This window comes from Ambystoma mexicanum, chromosome 6p (genome assembly GCF_040938575.1).
Source record: "Ambystoma mexicanum isolate Mex_15411 chromosome 6p, UKY_AmexF1_1, whole genome shotgun sequence".
NCBI classification, from domain to species: Eukaryota; Metazoa; Chordata; class Amphibia; order Caudata; family Ambystomatidae; genus Ambystoma; species Ambystoma mexicanum.
This window is the reverse complement of record NC_090935.1, coordinates 155,042,321-155,061,242: the sequence shown is the minus strand read 5'-3', so window position 1 is coordinate 155,061,242 and position 18,922 is coordinate 155,042,321. Positions and strand designations below refer to the sequence as shown.

At 48.9% G+C, this 18,922-nt stretch overlaps 1 protein-coding gene across 11 annotated transcripts in view; it reads right to left on the bottom strand.

Moving 5' to 3' along the window:
• UBAP2 (ubiquitin associated protein 2) overlaps nucleotides 1–18,922 on the bottom strand; it is a 1,758,279-nt gene that overhangs the window by 1,374,919 nt on the left and 364,438 nt on the right. For all 11 annotated transcript variants that reach the window (XM_069626852.1, XM_069626853.1, XM_069626850.1 and 8 more), the window contains exon 6: nucleotides 16,320–16,397. In XM_069626852.1, the coding sequence (XP_069482953.1) occupies nucleotides 16,320–16,397 (78 nt within the window). The remainder of the gene's footprint in view (nucleotides 1–16,319; nucleotides 16,398–18,922) is intronic.

Genomic DNA, 18,922 nt, shown 5'->3' with positions numbered 1-18,922 from the left:
TCCACGGGAAGGAGAACGCGTCTCCTAGCGAGTCCTGTTGTGGCCACCTGCTCGCGTATTGGGAGCATTTCTTGTTGTCCCTCGTCGCGAAGAGATCGAGGGCCGGATGACCCCATTCCGCGAAGACACAGTGCAGTTGCTGATCGTTCAGTTCCTATTCGTGTAGACAATTCATCTCTATGCTTGCACATTTTTTACTCCTGGTAAGTAGAACGCCAACAGATGTATGTCGTGTTGTAGGGCCCAATGCCAGATCTCCTGGGCTTCCATCGACAGGCTCCTTGAGAGAGTTCCTCCCTTCTTCCGTAGATAAAACATGGTTGTCGTGTTGTCTGTCATGATTCTCACCACTGAGCCCTTTATCTGTGGCAGAAAGGATTTTAGGGCCCAAAGCACGGCCCTCAACTCTAGCAGGTTGATGTGGAGGGAGGACTCTTCCGATGACCAACAACCTTGAACCTGTAAGGAGTCCAGATGAGCTCCCCACCCAGTTAGAGAAGCATCCGTAACCACTGTCTTCTGGAACGCAGGCTCTAGTAAGGGCATTCCCTTCGTTAGGTGTATGGAGATTCTCCACCATTGAAGCGCCTGCACGAGCTGGCCGTTGGTGGTCAACTTGTCCGACCAGCGTCCTCGACTCTGTGCCCATCGATCCGCCAAGAATTCATGAAGAGGCGACAGTTGTCTATCAAGGGTATGCAGGACGACATGGTCCCCAGCAGGGACATGTACCTTTGTACTGACACTCTGGTGTCGACCTCCCATTCCGATGCCTTTTGTTCTAGTCTGAATCCTTTCGAGGGATGGCTTCACCAGTCCCAACTGTGTGTGGAACTCTGCCCCCAAAAAGCCCAAGGTCCTTGAAGGCTTTAACGAGGACTTGTCGAAGTTCACTGCGAAGCCCAAACGTTTCAGGAGAGACAGGGTGGAATCTAGGCTTTCTTGTGCCCTTTCTGGAGACAGTCCCCTCACTAGCCAATCGTCCAAATAAGGGTACACATGGTGACCTTCCTTTCTTAACCAGGCTGCTATTGGAGCCAGACATTTGGTGAATGTCCTGGGGGACGATTTTAGGCTGAACGGGAGGACCGCAGAAATCTTTTGTGCCGTCGGCGCATCGGGATATGGAAGTATGCGTCCTGAAGGTCTAGCGACGACAAATAATCTCCAGGTTGTATCGATCGGATCACCTCCTGAAGCGTCAGCATTTTGAATTTTAAATTCTTGAGCAGTTTGTTGAGCGCTCGTAGATCCAGAATGGGACGCCATTTTCCATTTGGTTTCTTGACGCCAAAGTACCGGGAGTACACTCCCTGTCCTTTTTCTGCCACCGGGACCAGTTCTATAGCCCCATTCTGCAGCATAAGCGCCACCTCCTGTAGTAGTATTTGAAGATGGGGCTGGGCCGAGAACACCGGTGGAATGTGTGGTGGCTTGCCCTTGAACTGTAGAGAGCGGCCCTAATGAATAGTCTCCAAAACCTATGGTCTGTTATGCGCACCCACTCGTCGATGCGACGAGACACTCGACTCCCCAGTACACCCTGAAGCATGTCATTGTTGGTTCTTGGTTTGTTTATCTTTCGTCGACGAAGGGTAGGCACCCCGCCGTCTGGAGGTTTGATAATCTCCGCGAAGATTGGGCCGCACGCCTGTAGCCTTGGGACGAGTAGGAGAGTCGGCTGAAACCTCAGTCTCTAGATGACCCAAACCGGGCGTTTCCAGAGGCCCCTCTGAAAGGACGAAAGGAACGAAAATTCCTACCACTCTGGAGGGCTCCGAGTGACCGTGCCGTGTCAGTATCCTCTCATGCCCTTCAAGACCTAATCAACCTTTTCACCGAACAGTTGTTCCCCTTCACACAGCATATCCAAGACTTTATATTGCACCTCCGGTCTGAACGTAGTGCACTTTGGCCAGGCTTGTCTACGTAGAACACCACCATTATTGAATTGCTTAAACCCGGACTCGGCTAGGTCGACGGCAATGTTTATAGCATGGTTGGAGGCCTCCTCACCTTCACGCACTAGCAACATTGCGGACTTTCTATGCTCCTCGGGCAAATGCTCCAAGATAGGAGCCAGCCGGTGCCACATTTCCCTGTCATACCTAGACAATCGCCAAGGAGTTGGCTGCTTTAACTGTAGTCGCGCCGACGGACAGCACCTTCTTGCAGAAAGCGTCCTGTCTTCTGGCCTCGTTGTCTGGAGGGGTCGTGCATTTATGTGGAGACCTGGCCTTTCTCGCCGCCGCCGATACCTCCGACTCCGGCGAAGGTTGAGACGTCAGGCACTTGGGAGTCGATTCGGGAGCCTTGAACAACTTCTCCAATCGACCTTTCACTGCCGGTTCAGAGAACGGGTGCTGCATGGTCTTCAGGCCCTCTTGCCAGACATGATCCAAAATTGGGATGGCGAATATGGATTTCCTCTCTTGCCCATATGATCAAAAAGAAAATCCTTTTTCTCCTCTTCACGGACTAGGCCAAACTCCGAACACGCCTTACTCATCATGGCATGGAATGCACCCTCGTCGTCAGGTGGCGATGGCTGTGCCGGACTTCTCGAAGCTTCCATCTCCGCTTCAGAGTCCCAAGTTGGGTCCCTTGAGGGGGATAGTGAGATGTCTGAACCGGATCCCTCGCGGTCAGAGTCCTGCAGTTCTCCCTCTTCTTGCAGGGTAGGACAATCTTCCGGCGCGTGGGAAGCGGCCGTAATCCTGGTCGCCGAGCGAGGAGCCGGGCCCGGCGACGAATGGAGTAGACTGTATCCGTGTCGGGGCCCCAGGTTGGGGTATTTGTGTGACCAAACGCTGTAATAGTTTCTGTAGCGTATTTAGCACCTCAAAGGACAGAACCGCCTGGGGGTTCAGTAATGACGAGGTAGTAGGGATGGAACCCACACCCAAGAGCGACATTGCGATGGTCGGCTGCAGACCCAGATCGGTTGGGCGTGCGACCATGTCGCGTTCGTCGGCCGACGAGATGGAGAAAGTCGCCTCTGGTTGAAGCAGGGCCTCCGGCGGGACGGGATCAAAAACCTCCGGTTGCCATCCCATTGACGGGACCACCGTCGACGATATGTTTACTACCGCAGTCTGACATGTGGGAGGAGCCGTCGATGAGCGGGTCGTCGGCGAAGCCAGTGGCGCAGGGCCTTGGTGTTCCCGCCACTTTTGGGGCCGACTTGCTGGCCGCGGCCTCTCGACTCAAGGTAGACTTAGGACGGTCTCCTGAGGAGGATTTAGATGGTTCCTTTCTCTCTTTTTTAGATGAGGAGGAAGAAGACAGCGCCTTGTATGAAGAGGAGGCGGCCTTCGAATGTTTCTCCGAATGTTTCTCAGAGGGTCGTTTTTTGGCCGACTCCGAGGTTCGTTTTTCGGCAGCACGTGCCTTCTTCGTTGGGGGTTCCGACTTACTTTGAGGTCGTGGAGCCCACCTCCGATGCCGGGTAAGCACCCGCTCTGTCATTGAGCCAATTGACCAAGCGTCTTTTTCGATCTTTGGGTGTTTTCTGGGGGAAACCCTGACAGATTTCACAAGTGTCCGCCGTGTGGCGAGGATGAAGGCAGTAAATGCAGTCCATATGCCCATCCCCTTCGTACACCTTCTTAAGGCCGCACGTAGGACACGGACGAAACGCCTTTCCAGACATTCTCTTGAGAAGAACAAACCGTCGCAGAAGTAGAAAGAACAACCTAATCAAATAGCAGATACGCGAGGTAATCCCACCACTTTGGAAGACGGTTGAAATCTGAGGGAACCGCGGGGGCGGAGCTATATATACCCCTACGTCCTAGTGGCACCGGCGTGCGCGGCCCAAAATGACGTAGATAGGACACAAAAGTGTCAGAATTCTTCCTATGGAAAATATCTATATAACTTACCGAGGATTCCCAGCCTGACGTCACGGAATATTCTAAGCATGTGAATCCATGAAAGATCCAATGCTGGAGAAATTTAAGTGATGCTCCTGTAAGTTGGGCTTCACTTTCAGTGGTGACGACCCGACGTGATACATATTTTCTTGCCCCCGTATTTTACGAAGCCCCAGGCAGGTCCGCCACGCCAATCTGTAGTGATCAGACTCCTAAATCAAAAAGCCCATGTTTCCTAAGAGACTTTAGTAGAAGTCATTTTAAAAGAAATTCTTACTGCTCACTAGAGCAGGTTGTGGCGTGGCTCCAGACAGGCCAGCATGGGGACTTCGTAACGGAGGAAAAACTCAATTGAACAACGCCCATGTGATTATACTCTGGCAAGTGATAAATTGTGAACAGGTATGTATAATATGGTGATGTAAAAGATATGATACTGTGGATGTTGCACGAGGTCAATGGAAAAGATTGAGTAGGACTTTTGGTGATCTATTATGGAATAGGAATTTTGGTGATAAGGCATAACTGGATAGGATAGATTGGATTTCAGGTGATGTGTAAAGGAGTAGGTTGGATAAGAGGTGGGTTATGTTTTGAAATTAGTGAAGATTATAGTTGTGGGATTGATCTCTGTAGGTGCGCTAGTCACCACTCTAAAATAATAGTTAAAGGTTAAAACCTAATACTCAATACAAAACGTTTGGCAGCGAGAAAAGCCAACTCAAACTTCCCAGAGTTTGTGAATAGACGCTCACAAAAAGTGGTTAGGCAGAGTATCTTGCGCTCAAAACCAGTCTTTTTGTAAAATTAGTAAGTAGTCCATCCAAATAATATAATACAAGAAATCCAATTTATTAAATGGATCAAGTTACTTGCCTGTAACTGTTCTCTGGCATGGGTCTGGGCCTGGATCTCTCCCACTCGTGCAGAGTTGATGGCCACAAGAAACGCTTTCTTCCACTACAGGAACTTCAACAGTGCCGAATTCAGAGGCTCGAATGGCAGCCCCATGAGCCTGGTCAGAACCACGTTGAGCTCTCATGCCAGGGCCATGGATTCACATGCTCATGAATATTCCCCGTCAGGCTGGGAATCCTCAGTAAAGAAAAAAATCAGTTTCGATTCTGAACTGTCTTTCTACTAGTAACCAATCACTGCTCTATGTGTCATACTGTCCCCCCGGGGCCAATGGCTGCCCTCTACCTAAGCCCCTCCTCTGGCAGCCATCTTCAGATTTGGTAGCATGTAAAGTGGCAGTACGGTCAAGAGAAGAGCCTCAGAGGGGTAGGAGGGAGGGTTTGCATGTGAATCCATGCCAGGCCCATGCTGGAGACCAACAGTTACAGGTAAGTAACCTGTTCCTTCTCCAGCATGGGGTCTGGCATGGATTCACATGCTCACGAGTACAAGAATACATAGCAGTACACACATGCACAACCACGAGAGGTGGCAAGGCTCAACATTAAGCATCGCTTACCTCCTCACCACCTTCAGGCGAACAGGTTGCGCAGCACTGCTTGGCTGACTCTGGACTGCAGATGTCCAGCAGTGGCACACCAGACAAGAACGCCGTGGTAGCAGCGATCGCTATGGTTGAGTGGGCTCTCGGACGGCCGGGCAATGGTCTGTTTGCCAACCAGTGACATGATGCAGCCGGAGAGCCATCTGGAAATGGAAGCCTTCGTGAGGGCCTTCCCTTGGTTCACAGGTCCAAAGTTAACAAACAGTTGTGATGTCTTCCGAAGACTCTTCGTGCGGTCCACGCAGAACTTCAGCGCTCTAGCCACATCCAGCGAGTGCAATGTCCTCTCAGCCGGCGACAAAGGCGACGGGAAGAAAACAGGCATCACCAAGGGCTTGTTGAGATGGAAGTCCGAAAGGCACCTTGGGCATGAAGGAGGGGTGCGTCCTCCGCACTACCGTTGTCTCGTGAGAGGTCAGGTATGGAGGTTTACAGGAGAGGGCCTGGATCTCTCCCACTCGTGCAGAGTTGATGGCCACAAGAAACGCTTTCTTCCACTACAGGAACTTCAACAGTGCCGAATTCAGAGGCTCGAATGGCAGCCCCATGAGCCTGGTCAGAACCACGTTGAGCTCTCATGCCAGGGCCAAAGCCTTCACTGGCGGTCACTATCGGAACAGTACTTTCATGAACTCCTTCACCAGGCGATGGGACCACTGAGATGACCGCCCCAGATTTCTGGTGTAGCGGGAGGTAGCCGCCAGATGGATCTTGATTGAGGCACATGCCAGCCCCGCCTTGGCCAGCGATAGCAAGTACGACAGCACTTGACGGGCCGTAATCCGCAGAGGGTTAATCTTCTGTGCACAGCACCAGACAGAAAACCTCTTCCATTTGTGTCCATAGCACGAGAGTCGAGGACGCCCTGGCCTTTGCAAACTGCCGGGATATCGTACCCTCCGAACTCTAGTGCTACAGGAGCCAGGCCTGCAGTTTCAGCGATCCTGGGTCGTGATGGAGGCTGGTGCCTCCTTCCCCAGCGAGGAGATCTGCATCCATTGGTAGTTTGAGGTGCTGACATGTCCAGAAGGTCCGGGAACAAGATCTGCCTCAGCCACGCCGGTGCAACGAGGATCATCCTGCACCGGGACCGTCTGAGTTGACGGATGAGTCGCAACGGCAACAGGGGGGGGCAACGCATACAGGAACAGGCCGTCCCAGGGGAATGAGAAGGCATCGCCCATGCTCCCCAACTGGTGAAACCTGCTGGCGAACCTCCGGTACTTGGCGTTGGTCGCCGTCGCAAATAGGTTGATCCGGGGATTGCCCCATCGTCCGAATAGGAGATCCACTTGATCCTTCTGAAGTTCCCAATCGTGGCACGAGCGCAGTTCCCTGCCGAGTGAGTCAGTGATGGTGTTCTTTATTCCTGTCAGATGGAAGGGCACCAGAAACATCCCTTGGGCAACGACCCAGTGCCACAGATCCTGCGCTTCCTTGGATAGGGCTGGGGATCTGGTGCCGTCCTGCTTCTGGATGTAGAACATCGTGGTGGTGTTGTCTGTGAAGACCCTTACCACCTTGCCCTTGAGGGACGGAAGGAATGACCTGAGGGCCCCGAAAATGGCTCGGAGCTCCAGGACGATGTGTAGTGACCTCTCCTTCGGGAGCCAAAGGCCTCTTGAGTGGAGATCTCCGGCGTGCGCTCCCCATCCCTCCAGGGAGGCGTCCGTCGTCACAGTCTCCTGATGTGTCAGGATCTGGAAGTCCATGCCCGCCACTAGGTGCACGGATCGCTTGGCGGAAAGTCTCGCTGAGTGAGATCCTGTCTTCGAAGCTGCCCGCCGCTTGCATCCAACGGGCATCAAGGAACTCATGCAGGCTGTGGATGCAACCACTGCAGAGGCGCACAAGGTCATCATTCCGAGTAGGGACTTGATGGATCTCACCCTGGCCACGTCCATGGTCAACATCAGTTGTACCTTGCCCAGGATGGCCTTCGTCCTTCCCTCCCACGGCAAAGCCAATCGTGCCATTGTGTCGAGTCTGGCTCCCAGGAACTGGGCGTCTTGCGACGTTCCCAAGTGGCATTTCACAAAGTTGATTGAGAATCCCAGGTCTGTGAGCAGTTGGACGGTCCTCGCTGTGTGATCGACAGAGTTCCCTTGACTTTGCTCAGATGAGCCAATCGTCCAGGTAGGGGTAGACGTCGATCCCCTGCAAGCGCAGCCACGCCACCACTGGTGCTAGGCACTTGGTAAACACCCTGGGCGTCTACTTCAATCCGAAGGGAAGGGCCTTGAACTGATAGTGTTGCGCTTGGACCACAAATCGTAGGAATTTGCAATGTCCTTTTAGAATGGGGATGTGGAAGTAGGCATCCTCCAAGTCGAGCGACGATGGGAAGTCACCTTCCTCCAGCTGTCCCAGCACGTGCTGGAGGCTGACCATCCGGAATTTCTGGGACTTTATGTGCTTGTTTAGACGATGAAGGTCCAGGATGGGTCGCAACTGCTGGTCTTCTTCCAGATGAGCAAGTACAGCGAGTACACTCCAGAGCCCCGCAGCCTCTTTGGGACGAGTTCTATGGCTCTCTTTCTTAGCATTGCTCGTACCTCCAGAAGCAGTTGTGGGACGTGGTTTTCCTTCCTGGCCACGGGTGGAATACAGGGATACCTTTTTTGAAATTCCAGAGTATGCTCCCGGGCCAGGGCAGCTAGCACCCAACGGTCAGTGGAGATTGACTCCCACACGCTAACTAATTTTCCCAGCCGGCCTCCCACCGGGGTGCCTGGCTCGACGCCACGGCCAGTTCAATCCAGTTTCGTCGCAGCCTTGCCATCTTGGCCTCCTCGGTGACGACGATGGTATCCTCTGGTCTTGCTGCATCCTCTGTAGGCTTCCTGCGATAAGGAGAGGGCCGCTTGGCGGTACGACGATGAACCACCACCAAATCCTTTGGAGGCACCTTGCTTGCCTCCTGAGTTCCAAAAGGATGGCCATTGTTGATGAAAACCCAAGGCCCGAGCCGTCTGTGTCCGCCTTGACGGCCTGCAGTGACTCGTCCACTGTCTTGCCGAACAGGTTGTTCCCGTCGAAGGGCATGTCGGGAACCCTGGTCTGCACGTCCTGGCAGACATCGCTGGCCTTGAGCCAACCGCGCCGGCTAAGGCAAATGCTGTTGCCTATCTGGCAAAAACCGGTGTCGGCAATGTCCGTGGCAACCGTTATGGCGTGGTCCGATGCCACCTTGCCTTTCTGTAGGATTTCCAGGGCCTCAGACTTCTTGTCGCCCGGGAGGAAGTCCAGGAGGGAAGCGATCTTGAACCACAGCTCCCTGTCGTAGCGTGCCACAATCGCAAGGGTACTGGCCGCTTTAATAGTCTCTGCCGCCGCCGAGATAACTTGTTGTCCCATAGTGTCCAGCTTCTTCTCCTCGCCATCCGGGGGTGGAAATGGAAGTTGAGGCAGTCGCCCCCGCCAATTTCTTCTTGGCCGCCGTAGAGACCACTGAATCCGGGGACGGCTGCGCTCTGAGGCACATCGGTGCGGAGTCCGGGACCCGGTACTTCTTCCCGTACCGGTCACGGGACTGAGAGGACAGTCTTCCTCTTGGCCTCCCGTCGTTGGTAGAGGAAGCCCTCCTTCTGTTCTGAGCTCTTCCAGCTTCTGCCCCGAAGATGTCCTGGCGACCATGGCGTGGAAGGAACCAATTTCATCGGGAGGGGAGGCCCGAGGAGGTGGTGAAGGGAGGTCCATTTCGTCATCACTGCCGTCGTCCTCGGAGGAGGGGATGGGGGTAATGGCTGGAAGGGGGGAGGAGGATGGACTCGCCTCAGCTTGTTAGGTGGGCTCCCCTACAGTCCAGACTCCGCTGGGTCATCGGTGGGGGGTAAGGGCATCCTTGTCCTCATCTCCGTAAACAGGGCCTGTATAGCCATCAAGATACCTGAATTGTCCCCTAGTACGGGCACCCGTCGCTCTCTTAGTCGGCCTCATTGGGATCCTTCCCGTGGGCCCTGGATTCCTCAGAATTCTCGTCCCGGATCCATTGGACGCTAGCCAACTCATCCTCAGAGGTGGTGTCCGTTATGGCTACCGTGCCCCCCCCCCCCTCTTTCTCCTGCTGGGGTTTCACGGGGGTCTTCTCGATAAGCAGAAAAGATTCCCTCCGGGGTGGCAGGGAAACTCTAGCCCCTGAAGCAGTCTCCACTGGGGAAGCCTCTGTAGGTTTTGCCAGGGCCGCCATGACTCCTTCAATCGAGGCCTTAGCCGGGTGAATCAGGGCCTTCACGACCTTGGGCGTGCCCGAGGCCTTCACCTTGGGGGTGGTAGGGTCGCCGTCTCACTCCCTTCGGCTATCTCCGTCGGGATCAACCCGGGCTTCTCCTGAAGCTTACCCGGGTTCTCCAAATTCCTCTTCACCGAGCCAGAGCGTTGGCTTGTAGTTGATGGTGTTGGTGATAATGCGCCCTGCCTGGCAGCTAAGGAGCCCGACCGGTCGGCGCTCCTGGTGCCCGCGGACTCGCAGTGCTTTGCCTTTTGTTGGGCCCCCGTCGCCAGAGCGCCCTCAAAGGTCTTAGAAGACCGCTCTGACTTCTTCCTCTTCTCACCCGCTGCTGGGCTCTTACCCTCCATCCAGTTGGTGAGCCGAGTAAGACGATCCTTCATTGTCGTTCAGACATGTTCTTACAAAACGCACAGTCCTCCTCCACGTGCGATTTTTCGTCGTGAAGGCAGTAGAGGCACCGAGAGTGCTCATCCTCCTTAAAGGCGTTCTGTAGTCCGCATCCAGGGCAGCTCCTGAACAGCTTGGATCCAACAGGCGTCATGCTTCATTTGTCCTGGGACATGTCCACGCAGGGTAGGCCTCAAAGATCTTCTGGAATCCTCAAAGAAGTGGAAAACCCGACAAAAAGATGCCCTTGAGAGGCATTGAAAATTCTGAAAACGGGTCCCTGTTGATCGGAAGTAGAATCGGTGGAGCTTAAGGCTCGATTGACCGAAAACATAACAGTAAACGCTTCGAAAAAGCACAAAACACAGTAAAAGCTCGAGCTACAGCATGAGGACACCCCAACACTTGAATGGCTGCCAGAGGATGGTCTGGAGGGTTGCCCTGAGCAATGCCAGTGGTTAAGATTCAGTCTAAACCTTCCAGCCATCACCTCTGTTTTTGCTTTGTCACCCCGAGTGGGACGGGTATGCCCAGACGTGGGTCCCGTGCCTGCTGGGCCTAGAGACCCAAGCTACTCTGATGCGGCCCAACAAGGCCGAAACATGTTTGGGGATGCTTGTGGTCTCGTGCAGAAGGGATGTGACCTAGCAGTTCGGGCTGGACTGCCCCTTTTGGGGTGGGACCAAGCCTGATTGGCATATGGTCTTTCCCTTCTGTAATGGCCTGGCAGGCGAAGAACGATGGTCTGGAGGGTAGCCCTAAGCAATGCCAGTGGTTAAGATTCAGTCTAAACCTTCCAGCCATCACCTCTCTTTTTGGGCTGCCAGAGGGGGGGGCTTAAGTAGAGGGCAGTCATTGGCTGGGGCAGTATGACCCAGAGACCAGTGATTGGCTACTAGTAGAAAAAGAGTTCAGAAACAAAACAAACAGATTTTTTCTTTTACCGAGGATTCCCAGCCGGACGACAGGGAATGAGCATGTGAATCCATGCCAGTCCCCATGCTAGAGAAGTGTTGTATTTATTCTTCAGTGATAAAGATAAGCCAGCCAACATGTGTTTCGACCCCTGGTCGTTGTCAAGGCCTAGAGTATATCCAAGGTTGTAAGCCCTTTTGGGAGTGTTGAAGTATATTGGTCTCAGTTTGCGTCACCAGTGGTTCCAATCAAGGTGACTAATCAATGATCCGAAACATCTGAGTCCTTGAAGTCAATAATTGGGGGCAGGGTAACTCCCCAGCAGAGATCCTCTCTGTTCCAAACGGAGGGGATCTCTGCTGGGGAGTAACAGGTTCTGGGATTTGCCCCCATTATGAAGGATTTCCACCAATACCCTAACCAGAAATGGTGTCTTTACAATTGATGTTCCATATCATTAGCCCCAGCGAGTTAAATACTTATACCACCAATTATGGACTACATGGACTCAGATGTTTCGGTTCATTGATTTTAGAAATCTAAATAGATCCATTCATACAATTATAAAACTAAAAAAAAAACACAAAGGGAATATACACAGCTAATTTAAATCAATAAAAATCAATCCAGTTGATGTAGAAGATAAGTAATCTATTTAAAAAACATGCAACCGCTAATGCATCAGACACATTTCGGGAGTTTAAAACACCTTTTCCACTGACTTGTCATTGGTCCAATTTGCTAAAAGAAATAACTTTCCTAGATCGCTCATGCGCAAGTTGTTCATGGCTGGGCACTCTAGAATGAGATGTTTGGCAATTTCTATACTCTCATGTATTTTACAAAATCTTCACACTTGTTTGTTGATTTCAATCAACACCCCTCCCATGTAAAATCTCAACGGTAGGGATCAGATGCCATGGAAAACGTAGGAACACTGCTCTGCGGATATAGCAAGGAAACAGAATAGAGCATGGAGGAACTGTTCCTCTTTTTTGTATTCATGCATCAGATAATTCACAGACTTGTAACTATGAATGCATCTGTCTCAACCCAATCTTGATCGCAAGGGATCCTTATCAGGGTTGGCCATAAAATAAACTGTCACTCAGTCCTTCCAAAATTGAGTTCTCGTAGGTTTGCAAATCTGACAAAAAATGGACACTCTTCCCTATCGGGATCAATATCCTAGTCTTACTCAATGACCCTTACAGCGATTTCTCTTTAGGGGGAAAATAGCTTCAAATATAATTGCAACCAATTACACCGCACTCGAGATCTTATTAATTGCAGCTTAAATCTAATGGCTGCGATAGGAACACAGTTTGGAACTCCCAGAATTCTCCTCCAGAGTCTAGCCTTTACCCGATCTAACCATTTCAGAACCACCCTGAAATAAAATTCAAGACAGTAGATGATTTTAGGGATACATTTCCCTTCATAAAATTTTAAAGCTGATAGGATTGAATAACGTCCACATTTTTTAGTTTACAATCGCCAATTGGTTGGAGAGCATAGCAGTCTTTTGAGTCAGGGTTTTTTGTAGATCAAGTGTAGAGGGGCCTGCAGGAATATAAAAAAAAAAAAAAAAAAAGAAAATTGGGGAGGGCAGAAGAATAACCCCCTCTACGAGCCAAGCAAACTTGTACATTTTCTTCCCTCTGCTGAAGCAGAGGATTTTTGTCTTTGTTGGGTTCATTAATAGACCATTCTCAGCAGCAAATTTGGAGAAAGCTCAAAGTAGCCTCCTTATGCCTACCCGTGTATGGTCAAACAACAAGAAGTCATCCACATATGTTAGCCATGACATTTTCTCCTCACCCAACTGGGAGAAACCAAAGAAGCCATCCTTAAGTAGGTCGGGACATCATATACATCGAAATTAAGAAATGGCACGAGTTTACAACCCTGCCTTAAGCCTCTCTGTTCAAGGGAACATTCAGCCACGAGTTCTCATGAAGGCAGATACTACGCTTTTACATCCCACTAGGCATGCCCCAGGAGTCCAATTTCCACCACAGTTGCCTACGGTCTACTTGGTCAAAAGCTCCCAAGAGGTCTATCTATCATGAACTTTCCTGAAAGGCCCTTACTACCAACCCATTCAGGTTGGTAGTGTGACCTCCACGGTAGCATGTTTGGAAAATTGAAAATCTATTAGCCTCGTTTGCCCAAGCCTCTAGATGGGGCATTAAGAGGGATGCATAGATCTTACTGCCTGAATCCAAAAGAAATATTGGTATATAATTCCCTGGATCCGATCTTGTACCCCTCTTGAATATAGGGACCACTATGGCAGTATATCAAGACAGTCGAAGAGTTTGTATCTCAATTATGCTTTTAAACAGAATGACTAGAGCATTTGTTCAATTAAAGGGATCGGCCCTCAAGGTACTATTAGTTAGACCATTAGGGCCAACCACCCTAGAGGGCCTAGAAGTCTTAATTAGGACACCTACCCGATCATTATCAACCCTCAAATCAAATCCCACTGAAACTTCAGCAAGTGATCTGAAGACCAGGGATTCCCAGAAGCGAGTTCCCCAGTCTTTCTCCAGGCCTGTATAGGATTAAGACAATAATAATGGAACATTCAGACCATTAATCTATTACCAATACGCACCCACATCCTTACTAATAAGCAACCATATTTTCTGCATCCCTTTTCAGAGGTTCAGCTTTCATATGCTTACATAAGTTCTTAAACCTTTGTTTTACTTCCTCCATCAAATCACTTTTCTCCAATTGACTTTGGCTGTCCTAGCTCCCCACAGACTCTTCTACTCAATTGACTGATTCTTACTGTCCCTCAAAGGTGATCCATTGGTATTTAACTAATATTGCTGGGAAAGGTTTTATCTAGACTTCATTGGAAGATTTAAAGTGCTCACATGCTCCGAGAACCCGTTTCACCTTTTTCCTTCTTTTAACCTTTCCTTTCTAACATCAGAATTTACAAAGTGCAAAAGTGATACATAAATGTCATTACTGTCCTAGTTAGTGAAGTCACCTCAGGGTGTAGGAAGTGTGTATGAAGCATCTCTAAAGAGCATCTACTAGCTTTGACTTGATTTTGAGTAAGTATTTAAGTGTATTTTTATTGTTGCACATTGCCCTTTTTAAAGAATACTTATTCAAAAGTGACTATTAAATAATTATTTTACTAGAAAACCTTGAGCGCAAATGTTATTTGGATACGTGGATTGGTGAATGTCGATGCTACAGCTCTACAGCTGACATTTACCCCTCCTGAGAAGTCTGGCTGCTCAGTCACACTACCAACTTGTGTATTACAGACCTATAACAATAAGTGGGTTACCTAATAGGACAAGGGTTGCGTAGTCTCCCACAGGGTTACTACATCAATTCTTGTCCAACAGATAGGACCATCATCTGTGTGCTCTGTAAATTCCGAAGGGATGGGGGATGCTATAGTCCCAATCTCCTGTGCCATAAAATCAGTCAAGTCTGTAAGAGAACCTGGACACAAAGCATCACAGGTTGGTATTCACACTTTCCTGCTCTTCAGTAGTGTTCACTCCAATAGCCGCATCAGCGTGTTTCAATGATACTCATATCAGTTAGCAGGTTCATCCAAGTACATTCTAGAATAGCTGTACATCTAGTAGGATTCATAGTCCATATTTCAGTACTGAAACCCAATGATTTAGGGAAGTAGTCAGTGAATTCCTGCCCTGCTATAGGGGACATTGGAGGGCACACTACACTGCTTAATTTGCTTTTGGTGATGTTCTTCTGCAGCTTCCCCATATTAGGTCAATGTTCATGAGCCATAGAGATGTTTTCCACAGGTTCATCTGATAAGGGGTCCTTCATAGGAGTTCCCGAGTCAACTTTGCAGATGTTGACCTGGACATAAAACAGACTGCGAAAACCTGCATGACAGGAGAGATAATCGAAGGACCAGCTTTTGGAGGGGTAGGCTATGGCATGTTTTCAGTATTGGACTGGCTCCTCAGGCCAGTCCTAAAAGCCTTGAACTTTGATGCAGTGTTTGTTTCTCGTAACATTGCTCGCTCAATGGGCTGGATAAACTACCCGCTGTCACTAGAGGCTATTTAAATGAGACGGATAGGAAGAGAACGTTAGATTGCCTTGAACTCTGCATTCTCCAACAATAGAGCGGTCTTGCAGAAAGTCAAACGGGCTTGAGGCAATTAGAAAAAGCCCTTATAGTAGCAAACAAATGTCAACATAACTTTGGCAGGTACAAATTGTCCAAGCACAGCCAGCCTACTCAGGATGGATGAAAGAAGGCACCTGCCCACATGTAGTCCAAAGCTCGTTCGCCCCTTTATCTGGTCCAAATCGCAACCTGACAAGCACTCAAATTAACTCAGATGGCACAGGCAGCTACTCGCAGATTAATGCGGTTTACCAAGGCAGGAGCGGGTTGCCTTCACTTTTTACAGTAACATTTCATATCGGGTTGAGAAGCTCCGATACCTGCCGATAACTGCTGACAACTGCCAGCTTAGCCTGCTGCTACGCTGACGCTTTAAGGAGACGTCCCTTTAGCATCTCCTCACAGCACAATGGCTCCACCTTTCACCTCGTTTCCGTTACCAGCACAGAAAGCACAATCACTGCTGATAGCTGCCAGCTACGCCTGCCGCTACACTTCACTTAAAAGTCAGGACAGGCGGAAAAACAAAACCAACAGGTTTGGGGATCCCATGTGATACAGTTTTCATTATTTCTATTGCTGTTTGTTATTCAATTTCTAAATATTAAAATAATCAGTCGGGATGCATGGATTGTGTACCTCACTCCCGACTGTTATACAATTGTGTCATTTTTAGCCAGTGTTTGGATGAATGTCACTATGAATGATGTATGGTTTGAATGCTGCACTTTGAGTGGTTTTGATAAATGGACTATTTTTAGCCATGTGTTCTGTTTACCTATGCTGCCGTGTCATATAATGTAATTTTCTTTAAAGTATTGTCTCATTAATTGACTATCTTGTATATTTTTTGTATCACAGTAAATAAAAATTGATACATTTTTGTAAGCAACTCAGTTTTGCTCTCTGGACATTTTTTCCCGGAACTGTAAGAACTGCTTTTATACATTCTGTTTAACTTTTATCATCAATGGTGCTCTGGTTTGCTTTACTAAATCCTTAACCACTCCCACGCACTCCGAAAGACTAAAAGTTGCTGCTTATCCACAATGCCCAGATAAAGTTTGGCCAGAAATTAGTGTTGGTCCAGGTTCTTCAAAATACGTTAGCTGCTCAGAAACGATCAACAATGCTGATTCTGAAAATCCATCACAACACCCATGATAGCACAACTGTGCATTTACAGTACTTCCAAGCAACTGTTAGTCATGTTCTCGCAAAGACAAATCAATTTCGTCTTACCTCTTCCACGCCCTCTTCTACCACGGTCTAAAGGTCTGTCGCCGGGAAATCCGTCCACTCCATTTTCCTCTATCCTAACTGAGGGGGGAAACAAAGTTTTAAGAACTGAGTGAGGTAAATCAATAACATGAATAAGATTTATATTGAACATTCACCTTGTCCTACAACATACTGGGGCAAATTGAAGATTAACAAACAGTGGCACTGAGCAATTCCATATGCAGTACCATTGTGTTAATCCCATACAATTTATATTCTTTCAGTACAAAGTTAGTCAACCCACGTCCTCATCCCAATTCCCCATTACCAAACTTACCAGTATTTTAGTACAACCCTTTGTTGAGGGTTGTACAACCACCAACCTAGACGGACGGACAGTACACCCAACTCTAAAGAGAAGCTGTTGGGGCAGGTTTTGTACAACCCTCAGATCTACATCCACTGACCATAATGTGGAGCTAACAACTGTCAAGAAAGGGAAGCCAAGCCTCTTAAGATAAGTAATGTGTACTGAGTGACAAGTAGGGGTAGCAGGCTGTCACAAAGAAACAATTAATCCACAATGAGCTCTAAAAACAAAAAACCCTGCATCGATATACTGAAAACATACTTTTACTACATTATAGATCCATCTGGTCAAAGAAAGGCACACAAAATACAGCATTAGAAAATACTTAGGATACCATAAAACTAATAAACGTTTAAAAGGACCCTCCTCAACCCACTGCCTATATATGGGTCAACAGACTCGGATAGGCACCCAACATATATGAACAGGGGACAATGGGAACAAGAGAGCCAGACAGTCTAGAAACCAGGTAAACACCCCTATGGGCATGCACATTCACGTACAGTGTCCTACAGACACCACTCACATTTATTATGAATTGGAGATTAGAGTCGGGCCGAACACAGGGGCAAAAGATAGGCAGAAAAAGGGACCATACATGTTTATAACCTATTGGAAAAATAGCCAACCCTCCACTTTAATATGGGCATATACACAGTATAACAATACAAATTATCAGAATGAGTAGTGGAAAACAATTCCTACAGAGCACAATACTACTATAAAATGTAGATACATTTCAACACTTGCCAACGCGATTCACTCAGTGGTCCAAGTGTACGGAAAGAAGTAGTGGAACTATGTTCCCTACTGGCCTGCACCGCTCCCAACAAAACCCATCCCTACGCCCCCTCCCATGCACAATACAAACCCCCAAACACATGTGCCTGCTGTTTAGGGGAACGTTCAGTGCAGTGCACTGAAATTGCAAGTTTCAACTTCTTCCTACACTTATTTTAAAACTAAACCCTTCCAGTACGGTTTCTTTTTAAAAATAAAAGTATAGGAACGGTAAAACTTAATTAAAAGTAGAGGAGCACCGCTCCCGACCGCTCCCGCCCACTTCTACCACTGAATTCACTTCAAGGACAAATCAACAGTCAATAAACTTCGTGTAGCAAGTGTTCATTCTAACAGGAGAAAATAACTTTTTAAAATTCTAGCCTTTGGCCTAGAACTCCCTGAACTCATTTGTGAGTGCAGGCAAAATATCCAAAGGCTGTCAACTACCCCCAAAGGCAATTTTGCAATGTTCCAGGGCAGGTCGAAGGCGAAATAGTAATCAATTGAAAAAAAGTTAGTGAGCCACCCACTTTAATGGGAAAGTTAGGTTAAGTCCCTGTTTTACCCCAAAGGTGGTTCGCCCCTCTCCGCACCCCCCTCCCCAGGTCAAACACTCGCTGGGAGTGACCCAATAAAAAGATGCAGTTGTTGAAGGATGAACCAGAAGACCAAGATGAAGCAGCAACAGAGCGAGAGGACTCCTAAAGTCAGTCTATGGGAAGTGAAGTTGAACCTCTGCTCTGAAGAAAATAGACATGAGAGCAGCAAGACTTCTGAGGGAGAGTATCATGAATAATCAACAACCCTGGAGACTAGAGGGCATTACTCGGGGGACGTATTGGCAAAATCCAATTCGGCATGGCAAAATAACCTGTTAGTCCGGGCTACTGGCATATGTGTGGTTTACAGAATCTGGCGTCCAGGGGCTTGTACCCACCCTGAGTCAACAACCATCCCCAAATCGCAGGAAAGGAACAACCAGCCTTCTCACAATCTCTACCTTCATTCCAGAAGCAAAGAAAACAGCAAGGTAATCCCAATCCCTCCCCATCCCCATCCCCCTTGCTCCCCCCTCCCGGGTTAGACTGAGGAACCCGTGAAAATGACAGTCCATCAGAAAACAATCCCAGGATAGGGAGAACAGCTCGAGGCACGTTAGGATATCACAGATAGCAGAAGAGGTGGGGGTGCTGTCCTAGCAGCATTCTAGGGGATGGCAGCAACCCAAAACCAGGCAGAAGACCCAGTCAGTAAACTGCTTGAAAGCTACTATTGCCATCTCAGAAAATTGTTCCAGCTGAAAGGTTGGACCCAGTGCAAATGGGGAGACATGTGAATTCAAAGAAAAGGTACTGAGACTCCAGAGGCAGAAAGTATAACTGGGCATATGCCCAACCACTGTAACCTACCCAGTGGTTAGGGGAGTTTTCCCAAAGTCTGGCTGCAGAGTCTTTTGGCAGATACCGACTTC